At 39.9% G+C, this 18,955-nt stretch overlaps 1 protein-coding gene across 1 annotated transcript; it reads left to right on the forward strand.

Annotated features, from left to right (window-relative positions):
- Positions 1–3,220: 3,220 nt before the first annotated feature.
- On the forward strand, positions 3,221–12,946 carry RSL24D1 (ribosomal L24 domain containing 1). Its single transcript, XM_075764109.1, has 6 exons — positions 3,221–3,379; positions 5,799–5,912; positions 8,314–8,386; positions 9,115–9,178; positions 9,633–9,718; positions 11,161–12,946. Exons 1-6 carry the CDS (start codon positions 3,299–3,301, stop codon positions 11,232–11,234), a joined length of 492 nt encoding a protein of 163 aa, XP_075620224.1. The 5' UTR covers positions 3,221–3,298; the 3' UTR covers positions 11,235–12,946.
- Positions 12,947–18,955: the final 6,009 nt, after the last annotated feature.

Here is an 18,955-nt window from a genome sequence, read left to right on the forward strand (position 1 = left end):
ATACTTAATTTTGTCTGCAAATAACTGTTAACGGAGTAGAAGTACATGTTCTTTTTTGATAATTAATCAGGATCTGGCTCCAGCAACCTTCAATCTATATTGCCTTTTAGATCAGAGATAAGCACTTCCAATCTACAACATAATGGCTTGTACTTCAAGAGGAGATTAGTGCCTTGATATGAAAAAAGGTGTGTGAGGAGAAATTAAATTGTAAATGTTTGTAGTATCACTGTGCTCTCGCATCCCATCTGTCTGCTGGAGGCATTGGTGACAGTCTGTAATCCACAGTGTTTAAATTGTAGAAGCCACCAAAGACTTCACAATACAGTTCTCTGCCAGGAAAAAGCTGTCTTCAGTGAAATAAATACAGCCCATGGGGGAAAAAAAGTCACATGGGCAGGAAACTCCATCAAACTGAAAAAGAAGGATTGCAATTGCATGTGCCAAAGCACAGCAGCCCTAGACCTAAGCAAACTTGTTTACTATTCGGTTTTGCCTCTAGTTGTAAACTTGGTGTCTTCTTCACTTCCCTCATAAAATGGCTTTGTGTATGTGTCTCTACTATTTTCTCTTATCAGCTGGGTTGCCATCTTCTGTGACAGCCACAGAGCCTTCCCTCCGGTGTGCAGCATGAGACTAACTAATATCCTGTACAGTCCTATCTTGCTCTCTGTCTCTGAGTCAGTTCGGAACTATTGTTCCTTAGGGCTGGGGGTGAGTACTGGTCACCAGTCATATGCTCTAGCCTGTGTCTCCTGCAATAGGATGTGGCTGAAGTCTGGTTTTCAGAAAGATTGGAGGCAAGTTCTGTGCTGATAAGGATAGTGACTCTACTGTGCTAAAGCAATTTTTTTTCTTTCCTCCATCTTTCTTAATGTAGCCCCAAGCTGACTGCCTTTTTTGTTGTTCTAGAAACCAGAAAGCAAAAACTGTCCTAAAGGCACGTGCAATTCAACACATGGATTTTTCACCAAATAGTTAGTTTCTTTCAAATGGAGAAGCAGGAATTGTGGTGGTAAAGCCTTATGTGGTGAGGAAGATTACAGACTCTGAGCTGTGATGGCATCCTAAGATTGAAGAACAGAGAGAAGACCCTCTGCAATTCCAAACAATTTAGGAAGGTACAGGGCCTAGCACTTAGGTCCTTTCACAATAAGCAGGTAACTTTGTAGGAGGAACAGAAGGACTAACAGGTTCCTTAGAGTAATGCGTGCAGAGCCATCAGTTTTAGACAGTGCTTCAAATTTTGCTTTAAAAATTAATTCCTCTGTAGAAAACTTAGATCTTGCAAATATGGAAATGGAGCAGAAAGTGATTTGCCTGAATTCTAGAGTAAATCAACTGTAGATTTAAAAATCTATGTCTGACTCCCTTTCCTTTCCTTGGGTTACTATCTATCCTTAATACTGGGCCATTTCAGCTACATTCATTTTTCACACTTAGAAGAAAATTTTGCATTTATAATGAGAAGCTAGAGGGGATCAAACATAAGCTGATCACAACATCTTTTCATTTGTATTTCCTTTCCATGCTAAGATTTGAACATACGTTTCAGGGAAGTAGAGAGTCATCTGGGAAAGAGAAAAGTCAATGTACTTTTGGAGATGTGGTATTGTGTAATAGTTCATCCCAACTTTGTTTCTGTGTATGGGATGATCTTTCTGGTTTTTGTTTGGTTTTTTTAATACTTTCATGAGCATGAGTATCTCTCGGCTTTCAACAGGATTCTCTCTGGTAAAATCAAAGGGCGGACCACACTTTTGATTGCAGTTAGCATGCATGTGGCTGATGTGTATATCCGATGAGTGAATGTAGCCCGTTTGTGTTTTTTGGCATATTACTGCTTTTGGAGATACTCTTCTCACCTTTTTCTCCCAGTAACCTGTTTGTGTAATGATTTAGAAATTGTGGCCCCAGTCAGCCAATAAATGGAACTTTCTTACAGCTTCAAACAAAGTGCAGCAGTGAGAACTTTCGCATAAACTATAGTCTCAGCATTGTTCATGGGTGGCCTTGTGGCCCAGTTTCTCATTGCTGGAGCAATGTTCTCTCCCGTATTTTATATATGACTGATCTGTTTTATTAAGACATCTTGCTAAGACATATAATAAGTCTTGTGGTCCTCCTTGTATTTCACGATGATTAAAGCCTGCCAAAGAAATGAAGACCAATGTGAAAAGTTTACGCCGCTCTACTACTCAGAGTTAAAACCAACCCAAAATCCACAAATTAAAAAATGACACATTCTTCCAGATTGCATTCCTTGGGAGGGAACGTGGTCTGTAATGTGCTCGGCTTTGTGGGGTGAAGAAGGGTTTATGGCCAACAGCAGCCGTCTTTCCCGTTCGGTCGGGCAGAGACCACATCAGAAACAGTGGCTTTGTCCGATCCCTTCAGCCACGCTCAGGGAAGGGAGCTCTTTTGTTTTTCAGGTAGGCCTTATGCAATCCTATTTACGGGGCTCTTGGGGCTATTGCGTTATTTCGGGCTGCTGGTTTCTTCGCAGGGAAGGACGCTGTAGTGTGTGACAGAGAAGCATTACTGCTCTGGCGTTGCAAGGCTGTTCACTGTGGGCGTGAGGAGAGGCTTCTGTGGCCCAAGTGCCATTTTCCCGCGAGTAGCTTGTGACGAGACATGGCGCTGGTGTGTTGTACCACTTGGTGTGACATGAGTTGTTCAGGGCGCCGGGCTGGGCCAGCTGCCGCCTCTCGTGCCGGATCACCAAAAGCGCACCGGCAGAGCGAGCTTTCTGACACCCCGTGCGCTGCTGGCTCCGCAGTGATACGGTGTGAAACGATCTGGTGGCTCGGCAGCAGGTTGTGCCTGTGCCTGCTGAGGAAGCAGTTCACGGTTGTCACTGCCTCCGTCACGGCTGGCTGAGGCTGTCACCCCCGGTAACCCCTGTATGGTTGGCTCGGCCGGTGGAGACAGCCCTTGCTTGGTTCCAGCCAGGCGCCTGCGTCGGGGCCGTTCAGCTCCCGATTAGCAGGGGCTGCGTTGCCGACGCGGCTGCGTCCAATGGCCGCGGTAAAACGCTGCAAACGGAGCGCCGTTCCCGCCTCCCGAGGGCTGCGAGGGGCCCGGGAAGGCGGCCCGCAACCCCCTCAGCGGCTGCCGGACCGGCCGGGGGGGGACGGGGCGGGGCGGGGCGGGACGTTTGCGCCTGCGCTTTGGCGCCCCGCGGCCGGCAGGGGGCGCCGTGGCCACTCTCCCGGGCGGCGCCCCGCCGCCTCCGGTCAGCTGATCGCGCCCTTCCGGCGGGGCCTGCGGAGCGGAGCGGCGCGGCGGGGGCGCGGACATGCGGATCGAGAAGTGCTACTTCTGCTCGGGGCCCATCTACCCGGGCCACGGCGTCATGTTCGTGCGCAACGACTGCAAGGTACCGCCCGCCGGGCGGGAGGGCGCGGCTGGCGCCTGTCAGCGGCGGCGTCCGGAGCCTAGGCCCGCTCCCGTCGCTGCCTGCCCGGCTGGGCCCGGCCCAGCGGCGGGACTCTCTCTAGCGCCCGGGGTGTGGGGGGCTTCCCCTTGTGCATGTGGGGGTACCCGCCCGGTAGAGGCGGGAAGCTCGCACCCCTCCACGCACGATGTGTCCGCCTCTCACGCCGTTCGGTTACAGACGTTGCGAAGGCCCAAGGGGCCCCTCCGGGGAGCGGTGCCCCTCTCCCGGGCCGGGGTGCAGCTGCCCGGGTCCCTACCAAGCCCCCTTCGGTTTGGGGGGGTCTCGGGCCGCGGCGGGGGCGGCAGGCAGCGTTTCCCTCGTCGTGGTGGAGCCGCCGCGGTCTCTGCGCACGGCGGTTGGGAGCCAACGCACCAGCCGTGCTGGCGTTCGTGCGGCGGTGCTGGGTGGCGTCATTGCCGCACAGATTTGTTTGCTACGTGGGAACCGTTACGTGGAGCGATACTGTAATTTGGCAACTGTTGTGGCTGTCAGGAAGAGTGTGGGCTGAATTACTTGTTCAGTAATTTCAGTTTTTACTAAGAAACTATGTGCTTTGCAGAGCAATGCAAAATCTTCATCCTTTAATTTTCTGATTTTGGAGAAGTGAAGGCTTCACATTAACAGCAAGTGATCCTAAAGCTTTGAACAATCTTGATTACAGAGACTATGCTAAAGCTAATAGTTTATGTCTCTCTCATGCTACTTTACTAAAAGTTGTAACCACTGCGATATCTGATGTGACTTACCCCATTGAGGCTGTCATAACTGGATGTACGTAGCACTTTGGGCTTTACATTGTGATGACAATTTTGTACATAAAATGTCGTGTGTAGTTTCCTAGCCTGCGCTGTACTCCTTATCACTCCTGTAGGGCATTGGAGACCCCAGTGTGAAATGAAGTTTATGCACATAGTTTCCTTCCCATGCTCACACATCGACACAAATGCTGGCTCAACTGTATTGTTCATCTGAGTCACACCTTGTGGGAATGTAGAGGTAGATGTAGACTGACACAGTTCCATTTACTAGAAAATGGCCACAAGGTGTGTGTTTAAAAAAAAAAAAAAAAAAGAGGTAGCACAGTGGCAATTTGTGAACAGATAAAGTATGAAAGAGCAAAATATAATGGCAGATTTGCCAGAGTTAAGGTGAAAAAACATGACAGAAGAAAGTAAAAAAAAAAAAGAAAAAATCGTTATTTGAAGGTAATTACCTTTACTAGAGGTTTCATGTTTTCTATTCATTTTCTTTAGAAGAGACTATTAGATAGGAAGGAGAGTATGGTTGAAGAAAAATGAGGTTTTCAAAAACTGATGGATATAAATGTAATTTTGAGTATTCCTAAATAAAGTTTCAGCTCTGCTCTGGATACCAGACAGCCCAGGATAGTTCAAAGTGATGCACAAATTTGGGGAAGATTAAGAACTGTAAATAGAGATATGATTATGTCTCTTCCTCTCCTTTCCCCTTGCTTATCTTACTGCTATCTCACTGCATGCTCTTTTTGACTGGAAAACTTCTGTTGGATTTGGGACAGTTTGGGATAGCGGGTCATTCTTTAGCTTGGTTGTTAGTTATGTAATTTCAATACTAATAAAAGGGAAATTTCAAGTATGGATAGTGAAATTTCTTTTGTGTGTCTTTAATGGACCTGAAAACATCACCTGGATGAACATAAGATGCTTCCATGGCTAGCAGTGGCAGGTGCCTAAAATGAGTCTATCATTCTGTAGAATATGCAGAAAAATGGAAGGGGGGGGGGGGGGAAGAAAAAAGGTCAGTTAGAATGTTTTGGCTTATGCTTTAACAACTTTCAGTAAATTCAGTCCAGGACTTAACGAATGTGCTGCAGGGTAATCTTTAAGGCCTAAAGTTACATTCCAGAAGATAGACTTTTTTTTTGTATGTGTATGTATATTGCGTTGGAAAATGTTATAGGAGAGGTGTGAGGATTTTTTGTTGCTATCAGGATGGCACTGTATCTAAAAAGTGCTGACAGGTGTAGGAAAGTGTTTATTCGCAGTACAGGTTTGGTTTTATAGTTATTTTTGCAGATGGTAATTCTCACAACTCTGGTATATTTTATTCATAATGAGCTTAATTGTAAGTATTTGTGCATGTCCCTGACAGCTGTAAAAGTTACTTTATAATGAAAAAACAAGAACAGAGCTTGAAATTCTGTTTGTTAATGGTTATATTTGAACTAAAAGTATTGAAATTTGAAAGATGAACGTCATTTTCAGTGAACGGTATTGTTAGAGAAACTTCAGTGGTTGATACCGTGCTTGCAATGGGGCAGGAATAATATGATTTGACTGTAATCTTTTTTCTTTTTTTTTTTTTTTTTTTTCCCTTCAAGATATTCAGATTCTGTAAATCAAAATGCCACAGAAACTTTAAAAAGAAGCGAAATCCCAGAAAGATGAGATGGACCAAAGCATTCCGGAAAGCAGCTGGCAAAGAATTGACAGTGGTAAGAAGTTGAACTGGTTCATGATTTATATTAGCTGACTAAAATAGCAGAAATCTAGCCTCTTCCAGCTGCAAACAGGTTAGGTTAGCTAGCTTAATGCGTTACCGTTTAATTAGATTAGCACGAGGGATGGAGTAAGTGGAGAAAAGAGGGATTGTGCAAGAGGATGAGACAGTTTTCCTGAGAGAGAGCTATTCATTTAGCTTGATTATAACTTGGAATGTCCTGTTCCGCCTTCAGTGTGGAAGCCAGTGTATCAGACGTCTATGTCAGTAATACATGGCAGATCCCAAGTCCAAGGCATTTTTTTTTCCATCTATAAATCTCCTACTCTCTCTGCATATATGTTTGGTAGTTGTATTTCTGCACAATCAGATAATTTGGGTTACTGAGCACCCCAGGAAGTATCTCTATGTAGACACATAAGATACTTACCTTTCAAAGTTTCCTTAAAGCGTACAACGTATAGGAAAAGTCCTTGCATAAATGGGAATGTTTCAAAAACAGCATATGAGATCTTAAAATACTTAAAAACAATTTCAAGACAAAGTTATTTCAGTGGTAAAAATTCTAAACACTCACATTTGGTGGAACAGTCCTTGAATAAGTCAAGAATTACTGTGACTTAATTACCTGTTTTTTGATACAATACTAAGAATTTAGTAAGTATTTTGGCACGGTGATTTGCTGCCTTCTGTAGATCTTCCTTGGGGAAGAATGTGATTTTATTTTTTAATGTGACTCTGACAAGCCATGATTAATTTGCATCTTCTGTAATTGTATTTCATGCTTTCAAGTTGTTTCTGGCTAAGCTGAACTACCTTGTTGAAAAGAACCTAAGATTTGAATTTAAAATTCCTTTATACATGTCTCAGTAGGAGACTATATGCTCCAATTTTGAGATATATCTATGTTTGGTGAGAATTAAACCAATATATAAACATCGTGCTTTGTTGTAGTTTGGTTGGTATCCATTCTTTCATAAGCTGGCTTCGGGGAGAGTGTCTAAATAGGCTTGTGATGATGGGAAATACTGTAGTTTGTAAGAAGGTGACAGTTGTTGCTGCTTTAAATAGGTACGTTGGATAGAAGTTAAATATGTTTACTTGTTTTCCTGGGTTTTGTAATTGAACAACAAAAAAATTAAGAACATAATCTTGCCGGGTAGTTGTTTACAAGGTATTTCTGAAGGACCATCTTGTTCTCTCACTCACAATGACTGAGGAGTTGGTCTTTCTGTCCCCTTGTGTTTTGAATCAAAAAGATCTATTGGCCAGTATGAGGCAACTGTAGTTTATCTCCGTGCGTGTAGGTTAGAAGACCATGGCACTTTGGACATCTATACTCTTACAAGACGACTTTGCTGTTTGTGGTGTGTTCTCATGATACAAAACAATGCCGTATATTTTAAATACATAAAAGCTGACACAGTTTAGGATAAACTGGAGTGAATTGATGTGGTGCTGTGCCATGCTTGGCTAAAAATGAATTTTAGGTAAATTTTAATTTTTTTTTAAGAATAAGAATGGTTTGTAGATGTTAGCATATGGAGCGCTCTACAGCTTGTATTTTGGGTATCTTGCTTGATGCTATCCCATGGTGAAAGCTAACATTCATCTGCATGGCTTGTGAGAGTGTGTGTACCATTTCTTGCTATTCTGTGTAGTTTCTTTCATTGGAGCTGTCTTTAGCTCAAGTGAAGGTTAGCAGCTGGTCTAATAACTCTGCTTTACCACTACAAAAAAAGAACCTGTGGGCAGGGAAAATTCCTCAGGTAAAGTTGGTATAAAGCTAAGTATGCCCAGCAAAGAAAAATAAAAACTCAGGAAACTGTTTTTCTATCTTAAACTCTTGGGGGAAAAAAACAAGAAGAAAAATCCCCAGCTGCCCCAAACACCGTAATGTCACCAATTGAAACATTTCACAGTTTCAAATGATTTTATATTGTTTCAATATTCTTAAAATGAGATAATGTTTCCTTTTTGAGCCTTTTCAAAATTACAGGCTGTTGAGTAGAACTTACTTGACCTGCATTGCATGCTTTTGACTCTACATGTTTTCAATTTTGCCTTCCACCTGTCTAGTCTAATCTATATTTCCTACTCCACGTTGGTCTTCTCTGTTCCTTTTGTCTTGCTAAAAAGAAAATAGCCAAGGGAGATGTTTTGGTAAATAGTTCTCTTCAGACAAGTCACTGTGGCTTCTGACACTTTGAGGTCAAACACTACACTCTATTTCCTTCTAGTTTAGTGATCTCTAAAGGTTGTTAAAGTATAGGAACCAAGATTTGGAAAGGGGAAAAAACCCTGTGAAATATTAAGTTACATGAGTGCTATAGTAAGAATATACTGATCTAAATACACTTCTGAATATAATCTATATTTACTTTTTCTTAATATAGGATAATTCATTTGAGTTTGAAAAACGTAGAAATGAACCAGTGAAATACCAGAGAGAGTTGTGGAACAAGACCGGTGAGTCGTTTTAGAAAAAAACAAAAGATGAACTATGGGGAGTCAACTTTGACTCTACATGAATGTGTTTTCACAAGATTTCTTAGAATATTGACATTTTGTAGTGACTGTGTTTGAAATTTCTGGAATGATGACCACATTCTTATGTGTGGAGGAGATTTGAGTTGTGAACGGGCGTGGAGTTTCACTTGATTCTACTTTTATTTCAGAAGCTGGTTAGAAAATGAGGTGCAGCATTCCTCTATTTTGAATTAGCTTCAAAAAACCTTAGTGGTTCTCCAGTTTTTTAAGAGGCTCCCAGTGTAAGCCTTTTGTACTGGTGCAGTTGTTTCTTTGTTCCTGCCCATTCAACTTCAGTTTGTTTAATAAATTGCTATAAAATGGAAAGTTACTGATGTCATGAATGAATGCCACGAAGAAGAAGGTGGTATCTTCCATCTGATTTCAAGTAGAGTAAGAGTCTTTTGTTAGTAATGCTTAATTGTAGAAAATATGTGTAGGCACAAAAGTTGGAAGCATAAATAAATTTTAGAATACAATTCATCATAGTTTGTACACAGAATATCTACTGTGCTCTTTGAAGAAGGAATAACTTCCTCTATGTGGTGTAAAAGTTGCCTCTGATACAGAGGTATTATGAAACACTGGTAGCATTTCTCTGCAAAATAGCATGTATTTTCAACTGTAGGTACGTACGCATATTTAAAACAACTTCTGCTTTATTTCAGTTGATGCAATGAAGAGAGTGGAGGAAATAAAGCAAAAACGCCAAGCTAGATTTATTATGAACAGGTGAGGAGAAGTATTTGTATTATGGGAGCTCTTTCAAATCTGTCTTAGTCTTTCCAGAGAGATGGATGACAAAAGTTTAAATGGTTATTTGCTTTGTACATACACAATCTCTACTCTACTACACTACCAAACTACTAGGCTTTATTGGCTGTCCAATGACATGTAGCTTTTGAACACTCGATGATAATAGTTATATTACCTTGTTTGTAATATGGAATCTTAGATTTAAACAAATTTCTGAATATAGTGTTGGCTTTTTTCGTGATTTTCTATCCAGTATATACTTGAATTGGTTTTCAAATACTTCTTACTTTCATTTCCTTATAATCATAGTTATTTACAGTTTACATACCTTTAGCTAAAGGTGTGTGTCATGCACTAAAACAAAACCATACATCTCTTCTTTGAAGGTAATTACATTTAATTACATTTAATTACATTCCCCCCTCCCCAGATTAAAGAAGAGCAAAGAGTTGCAGAAGGCAGAAGACATCAAAGAAGTCAAACAGAATATCCACCTTCTTCGTGCTCCGCATGCAGGTGAGAACTTGGCTTTACCTGGTTTGCTTAGGTTAACTTGTGTATACAAGTTTATGATGGAAATATTGATTTTTTTTTTGTCTAATTCTACTGATCAATAATCCTGTGCACTTTTCTTACCATTAATTTGTCTGTTGAATATGGAGAATAGCTCTTGCCATAAATGTAATGTTCCAAATCAAACATACCTTTTTATTTCGTCCTGCATCCTTTCTTTTCCTTATTTGAGGATTTTAAACTGCACTCAATACCTTGTACTCTCTGAACTGCAGGCTTGTTAACCAGTACATTTATCTAAGTCTTCCCTTTGAATTGATTATTTGCACTCAACAGACTATACCACTGATTGGTATAAAATACAGTAATTTATATTCTTTGTTAGTGAACTGAGTTTTTCAGTTGGAGACATCTGTTTCTCCTATATAATTTTCTGGTTTCTAAACTTTATTACAAGTGCTAGCTCATGTTAGGTGATGTTGATAAAAATGAATTGTAAAGATGATTTATTTTTTTAAAATAGAGTTAATGGAGTAGAATAATGGAGAGAAGTTAAAAATATTTCCAGTAGTTACTGTTTTATAAAAATTACCGATGATTTTGTGTGCGTGGATGTAGGTGTGACATATTATTAGACGTTAACTAGAATTCTGTTCTATGTTTTTTCTTTGAGTTTGTGTTAACTATAGTCTAAGATTGTATATATGTGAAACAAGGTTTTGTCAGGCTATATTTAAACTTCAGTTTAATCTGTCGGGTTTTTTGAGGGAGGAAAACAAAAAAAAGATCTGAATTCAAAAGAATAAACCTGAGTGTTTATTTCTTATGTTTGGTTTTGCTTATGTTAAATGCTTATTATGAATGATGCACAATAAGATGCAGTACATCTGTTTGTGAAACAACAGCTACCTTCTCACAGTTTTGCAATTCCTCCCGGGCCTTAAAGAGAGCAGAATCAAATGTCAATCCTGGATTTCTTTTTTTTTTTTTTTTTTTCTTTTTTTTGGTAGCATGATTGAGAGTTGACACTATTGCCATCCAACACAGCATTCAGGAGGGCTTAAATCTTTATATAAACTAATGTGTGAAGGCCATTGATCTGTTAAAAGTAATGCATTTTTATAGTCTTTTGCAAGATTCTCCTAGGTATTGCCAGCTATATCAAAGTTCATCATACCAGATGAAAATATATGTTGACTGCATTTTAGATTTTGCGTAAAAACAGCAGTGGCCTTTCTGTTAAAAAAATTATTTTAAAATTGTAGTTTTAGATGGTGATGGAAGTTAACAAATACTTGTAAGCTTGATGGCTTTACTCCTAAGAAACTCTGTAAGCAACATATTTTGGCTGTTTCACCTAGAATAGACACATATATTGTTCAAAGAAAAACAGTTACTTGGGTTTAGAGAGACATCTTCAATTTAATTTTTTCTTTGCTTTGAAGGCACACCAAAACAGCTGGAGGACAAAATGGTGCAGAAACTGCAGGAGGATGTGGCTATGGAAGAAGACTCTTAAAATGCTTTAATTTTCTATTTATATTTCTTCAGCAATTAACAGTTCCTTACTGCCTCACCTGACATCATTCAGAACTGTACTTACGGTCAAGAAAAATATATTTTAATGAATAGTGATCATTTACACTTTGAATTATTATTATTTTTTTATAAAAAAATAGGAAGACAGGTACTGGTTTGGGCCGTACTTACAATTCTGTAATTTGAGAAGAACCTTGTCAGCAATAAGGCATATTGTTTGAAATACTATGTGCTCCTTGGAAAGTTAAACTTTCTGGATAACTTTTCCCTGATGATCCAAGGAATAAAATATATTGGCCCTGAGCTTTTCCTATTTTGTCTGTTGTTTTTTCATAGTGGTAAAAGCAGATAAAAATGTATCTTAATGATTATAAGGTGGGGCAGGATGTATTCAATTTTCATTAGTCCAGTGCATCCGGATATTTTCACTCTTGTCATTGTGAAATTTTTTCAGTCTGTTAAGAATGCATATAGTGTTTTATTTCTTTAAGTCCACTTCTCCAGAATTACATTGCAGTTGACACCTAAGCCTGGCAAAGCTAACGTTGATGTAGGACTTACTGCTGTTTGGAAAATCATAATGGTGATAGCATCCAGTTCAAGTTGGACCTGCCATCCTCCTGACCTACTGAAATTCAAATCTGACACATAATCAGGCTGACTAAGATGCTCAATAAATCACATTTTTGACTGTTTTTACCTAAAACTCGAGATTATTTTGGTAGAAAAGAAGATCATGTTAAAGTGTAGGTGTATTGCATGTTGTAGTGGTATTTATATTCACTGTGTCATCAGTACTGAGATAAATACACTGCTTTTCTAAACTGTCAGTAGTTTATCTACAACAGTGTGATCAGAGAAGCCTTTCAAAGGCATTTAAAATAGTATTTACTTTCTTGTCAGTGCTAGTTACCCTGAAAAATACTAATTTGTAGTTCTATTCAAAACTTGAATACATGCTATAGCAAGCACTGGAAAACTTCCTTGTACCTATCACCTCCATGTGTATTGTGTAGTTCAGAAGAGAGTCGTATTTGAACATACGAAAAGGGGCAGTGGGGAGTGTGTGAAATAAACAGGCATTGTACTCAGTTTTTCATCTCTTGATTTATGAATTATGTTTAGATATTTAGAAAACTTTGTATTTTAGATAAAAATAGTAATTTCTTCATATTTTCATGAAATTAAAATTTGCTGATAAGGTGATAGTGATAAGTATTTCAGATGTACAATATTATTATTTCCCCTGTAAACTGTAATATAAATAACATCTCAAAAGCATATGGTAGGTTGGCCAGAAAACATATGCCAATGGGGTGAAATCACTAAGATGCTACAGTATAATCCTTGGACACAGTGAAGGGAGACTTTCACAGAATGTTAATTAGTATGTTTATGTGTGACTATAAAAGTTAACTCAGTATTTCAGCTCGGGAAATGTGTGTTTGCATTGCCTGTTTTACCATAGTATTTGATGTCCTTGAAGTGGGATACCTTATCTAAAAATCTTATTACAGATTATTGTTTTTTTACTGAGCTTTAAAGATGTGATGTTCAGTGAGTGCCATGTTTTAATTTTCTCCAAAAACAGTAAAGTGAATCTGTGCAAAGTGGAGAAAGGTGAGGAATCCCACTGGATGTTATGCAATATTTATATACATATGAGGGTTTTTTAGCATTAAATAATTTATATTACATAGTATCTGTAGTTTTTCTGTCAACGTTATCTTTAAATGAACTGCAATACTTGTTTGTGTGCTCGTAAGTGTCTCTCTATGGGATTGTTAACTGTGAAGGGTCTGTAAGTGAAGCAGTTGTTTTGCAGCAGCTGAGAAGAGCCATTTGGGGAGTACACTACAACCATAAATCCTAAACATCCTGCCAGTTGTATGAGTTAGTTACCCTGTGTACCTCATTGCAGCCTGTGCAATATTATAATTGCAAACAAGGGCTATTGAAAGTTAATACTGAAGTTGTCCATCACTGTGCTGGCCTTGCTCTTTCCCTGGGAAGCAGAGACTTGTAGCCTGCCATGTATGCCTTGTGAGTACATAGGAGGTAGTTGAGTTTAAAAATTTGTTGTAACATGCTTACAGCACCCGTTCTGAAGGTGCTCTTGTGGGTTTTTTAATTTTTTTTTTTTTAAATTTAATTGCTATGGTGTCCTGTTCTCTTGTCTGTGTCAGCTGGAGCAGGGTTCTGCTGAGACAGCACATGGTGAGGGGGGCACAACTGCAGCTGAAGAACAACATGGGGCTGGTGATCCTCCGTCCTGCCGATCTCTGCAGAACCCACTGCGTGCAGAGACCTTCCCCAGGAGCTGCTTTTTCTTCTTTCTGGGGCTGGCTGTCAAACCAGATTTCTAATAGGACTTGTTCTTATTGAAAGACATTTTGGTGAAGAGCTGTCATTTTCTTTGCTTACTTAGGATGAAAATTTTCACCTAAGCCAAAGTTGACTGAAAATTCCTTTAGATTTTGGATTTTGTTTACAAGACTTAGGATGAAAATGTCCAACTGAGCAGTATTCTGATGGTCGTGGAGAAATAAATGCCAAATATCAGGCAGTAAAAGGATTCCTCTTTCCACTGGAATGGTTCTAGCTCAGACGCTGGCTTGAGGAGGAGTGCAGTGATGTGCAAATGGGAAGCCCTCATCTGCCGCCTGTCTCTGGGGCCGAACAGTGCCCTGTCCTTTGGGGAGACAGGACCTGCCATTGGTTCCCCCTTCAATAGCAAGTTGGAGAGACGGTATTTAATGAGCAGCACAGCATATGCTCATCAGGGATCCCTGTTTTAGTGTCATATGTCCAAACTGGTGATCCTGTCTGTGTTGAGGTCTAGTAGGAGTGGAGTACAAGGTGCGGCGAGTATGGTCTGTTACATGGCAGATGATGTGTCCATTTGATTCAATAATTAATCAAAAAATCATTTATTGATTAGTAACAATGCCAGTATACAGTCCGTCTTGCTTGGCATTTACTAGATCCATCAAACTTACCATTTTGTGTTTGTACTTGATGCCATTGGGAGCCTTTCTTGAAAACAAAGTTTGATGGGCTCAATCAGAACAAATGTTATACTCTATTTTTAAGAAATGCTTTTTAGTTTTAGTTGCTGTCATCTTTTCTTACAAAACAAAACCAGATGTATTTCTTTTTTACAGACTGTGCAAAAGGTGGAAATGTGGATTTGAATAGTGATTTATGAAGTGACTTTTTCTCATATTTCCCCTTTCCCTTTTTAATCCATCACTTTAATGATTTCAAGTTAAATGCTGGCTTTGTTTTCAGAGAAGGTTAACCTCGTGCTAGCACGTTGTGGCTGCTGCCTCACCTCCTCATGCTGCAGAGCTCTGAGCAGGCCTGCAGCCCCTGTGGGGTTTACAGCCCTGCCCTTAGAGCCCAGTGATGCCTTTTAGATCTTTTATCAAGTTTCATTCTTTTTTAGCATGTGATTATCATCATAACTATCCAAAACCCAACTGCTTGGGGTGCTGTGTGAGGAACCATTTCTGTCACACCTGGGAAGCCAGTGGCCAGTGCTGAGTGACGCCATCTTAGAAATAACATTTGCTTTAGGTTTCATGGGATGCTATATTAGGGAGGGAGGGAAAGAAGTATTTATTTCCACGTACTGATCTGTGAATCAAATGTGCGTTTATGGCCAGCTGCAGAGGAGCAGCGATGTGAAGGTGGCACGGAGCTGCTGGGTGGGGCAGGGCGCGTTCCTGAGCTAAAACAGCCCCCGAGGCCACCCTGATGAAAGAACTGCTGTGCCCCATGAAGAGCTCAGGTGTCCTCCGCGGGCCCACGCTTTTGCTGAGGTAATTTCCGTGTTTTCGTATGAAGTAAGACCTGGAGATACTTCTTTTTGTCTTTGGTCATGGATTGGTTTTGCATTCCATTGCTTGTTGCTTTGGTTTTCTGTGGAGTCTCTTCTTTTCTTGTGAAATTTCCTGAGAGAATGACTGAAAAAAGGAAGTGGTGGGTGATGGTGGGTTTTTTTTGGTTTGCTTGTTGTTTTGTTTTTAAGGAAAAAAAGCAAAAACATTCTCAGGCTTCCCTTTCAGTCTTTCTTTTGCAAGTGCTGACAAATACAGTGTGGAAAAAGTGAAAATTACTGCTGTTTAATTGAATTATGCTGAACTGGGGCAGATTTTCTTCACAGGAAATTGGGCCTTCCCATATTTTTGAAAGATCTGACTTTTTAGTACTTGGCAAGGGAAAAATCTTTGCGATTCTGTGGATAACAGTAATTTGGCAAACTAGCTGAGAAACAAAAGGTGTTAGATAGAGTAAACACATTTTGGAATGAGATTATTTTTTCCTTGTAACTATACTGTAAAAGCTTGCAGCTTAAAAGCTTTGTTCAACCTTTTTTCCTAATCTCCTGAATATTAGATTTGGTTGGATGCCGTTTAAATATTGAAAAACAGTTCCTGAGAGAAATTTGATGGTGACTGGCAGCTTTTAGTTTGCAGGAAAATGTTGGCATGTGTTGTAATTTACGTAGCTAACTGACTTGAGATGTTCTTACTTTTAGAGTAACAGCGCGATGGCGCCCACAACACACGAGATCTGTCCTTTTGTGACACAAAGGGACATAAATCAGTTCAATATGTTGACATGGTCATATTTGTCAATGGCTGGAAAAGCAATATAGACAGCTGCTAATAGGTCCAAAGGCTTGTGTCCCAGGAGATGATATTGCAACCTCCAGACTGTTCAATTCCTCAATTACCATTCTGGCCTCAAAAATTCAATCTCCTTTGCCAGCCTAACTTATTTATGGATTGCACTGAACTGCGACCAGGGAGAGCAGAAAGCTGAAATAAATCAACCACTGATAAAATTGTTTAAGTCTGCTTGTTGTCTGTCTACTTTTAGATCTCTCTTATGGAGAGAAATGCCTTTTTTATTATTGGTATCTGTAATAATTAGTTTTTGGTGGTGTTAGCTAAATACAAGGAAGTTTTCCTGATTGATCTGACTATAGCCCTAGTGTTTTGAACAAGCAGTGTTACTTCAGACCAGGTAGGAACAGAGGGAGAAATAACGATTTGTGGAGGCTGCTGAGTTGGAAGATATTCTTTGCTGATTTTGTTTGTTTTTTTCCCACTTAAGTTTTTCATATTGTATTTAGTTTGGTGAAGTCGCTCTTGTTTCTTGAACAAGAAACTGCTGTTGCTTCACCTTTAAAAAGTACTCGGAGAATGTTTTATCTTGCACATATGGCAGTAAAGGTGTGTACTGAGAAAAGGGGGTATCAGCTCTAGCTCTACAAGCAGTGTTATTTAATTAGTGACATTGTTGCAGTATAGGGAACTGACTTCTGAATGGGAACAGATTTGTTATTTATAAGGCAATAATATTGTGCATCCACTACTTATCACCTGCAATCAAGGCAGGGGTGTCTGCATAACTGAAAAGAAATTCTTGTTTACAGTTATATATATTTCTGCAAGGCTCCACTGTGCACTAAACTTGCTGATTAAGAGAAGTGCTTTGGTAATCCACTTTGACTGAAGTGATTCCTGAGTGGAGAATGTGAGAGATTTCTTAGTACTTGACAAAATAAAAAGTGGACAGAAATTCTTTCTTGTATTGAAGCTACCATTAGTTACAGTATCTCTGTTTAGGCAGATGTTGCCAAAGGTAATGTTTTCATTCTTTTAGCCTCACTGCAGAAATTGACTCTAAAAAGCAGTACTCGGTGAGTGGTGGAAAGACCAGACGATTTTCTCTCATACAACAACCGTTGCCTGTCATTCCCAGCATTGAGCAAGTTCAGATTGCACTTCAAATTCCCAGGTACTCAGGCTTTAGATACTTCCTGACACAAAACTCGGGGACAGAGTTGTACAGGCCATACAGGTTTAGCTTGGTCATAAGGGGGGGCAGACCTGACCTAACAGACTTCAGATGCAGCTGTGAAGAGAGCTTTTTCTTCTAACAAGCCTAACAAACTGATAGTGGGTTTGGAAGTCAGAAAGAACCAGCCAGGCTGGCCCCCTGGGCTGCTCCCACTTTCTCTGTTTGGTTAGCTGTGCCTGGGTTCAGATGGAAAGTCATTCAAGGTTAATTTGATTAGCTCTACCCAGCTTGTGAATAACCTCTGGGGAAAATCTTTGAAATAGAAGACACAGATATCATAATGTGATCCTAATTCACATGTGATATTTAGAAAGAAATAGTATTTACCCTTGAGCTAGGAATAAATTTAGAATGAACTATGCATGAAGCACGCCCTAATGCAGATTCCTTTAGGGCATGGTCTTGCTACTGCTTGGGATGCCTCATGTATAGGATCCCCCAGGATATCTGGGGAATACTGTGGTGTTGCTTTTAAAGAACTTGTGCTTTTTCCCCACAGATGTCTATCTCCATGTCCGGTGTTGACTTGGGAGGAGATTGCGTGCCAGATTTTGTCACTGGCGCTGTCAGAAAGCTGTGATACAAAGGTGACAGGATGCATTCTTCACTTTTCACAGCTGATACAGATTTATTTGTTTTGAAAGGGAAGGAGATGGCTCTCAGAAAATTGCTTTTACTGGCTGTTGAAGGCTTTCTGCAGCAGATATGTAGAATTCAGGTTCTGCTTAAAAACATACAGCTGTGAACACAGGAGGCATTCTTAGGTCAAACTAAAGGTGCTTGAGCAGAGTAAAAACCTGTAGGCCTCTAATAAGATATTTATCCACTTTCTCTGTTGATAGGAAAATAGTGTCTGCAGGCAGCAATATTGCAAGCTTTTCCAGTGATCATCATGGTCTGCACTTCACTCAATTCAGTTTATTTTCTTATTGCATCATATGATCTATATGAACCTAGTCATATGAGGAATATCTAAACTGTACTCTCAAACAGCCACTAATCTAGGGATTTCCTTGGTAATTGCTGGTGAACCAATCTTCTATGACTGTGTCTAACCTAATTTTGAACCCTTCTATGCTTTCATTTCTCAAATGTAATGTGGTGATGAATACTCCTGTTTAATTGCTTATTGTGAGGAAGAACTTATTTGGGATTTGGGTTTGATACCATTGGGTTTTCTGTAGTTCTGGTATTGCAAGAAGGTGAATAATTATTCTCTTGTCACCCTCTCTGCAGCATTTGCTGTTGCAGTTGTTGTGGACCTCCAGTTATCCATTTTGTAAACCAAAGGATCCTAAGCTGTTATCCTGTTCTGTAGGAAGACAGACTCCTCTGAGCATCTTTGTTGCTCTTTCTTACATCTACTCTTCTTGTCTGGTTTGTGGGATGGAATGATGAGAAATTCTTGTAATAATCAAGACCTGGATGTGCCCTGGATGTCTACACTGTTTCCCTTTTGTTCTTTTGTTTCTTTTGTAACTAATTGTCTTTTCAACTGATAGCCCCAGCTTTTTTCTGCATGTTTCGCAGAAAGAAAATAACTTTCACTGTTCACGTTTATTTTGATTTAGAATTTGCCAGGTCATTCACTATGTTTTCTCTTTCTAAATCTTTAGTGAGCAGACAAGTCCGTGGCTACCTGAACACATCAGACATCATGGTTAGGATTTTGCTTTTAAGAGAAGTGAGATAGGCAACATTATGAAAAAATAAACAGACACACAAAAAAAGAACTGCAAAGGGATTAAATTGTGTCAAAACAGATCTCAACAGATGGGCATCTGCTGCTCTTAACAAGCCAAGAATATCACCTTGAATGCTCTTCGT

Source organism: Balearica regulorum, chromosome 12 (genome assembly GCF_011004875.1).
Source record: "Balearica regulorum gibbericeps isolate bBalReg1 chromosome 12, bBalReg1.pri, whole genome shotgun sequence".
NCBI lineage: Eukaryota > Metazoa > Chordata > Aves > Gruiformes > Gruidae > Balearica > Balearica regulorum.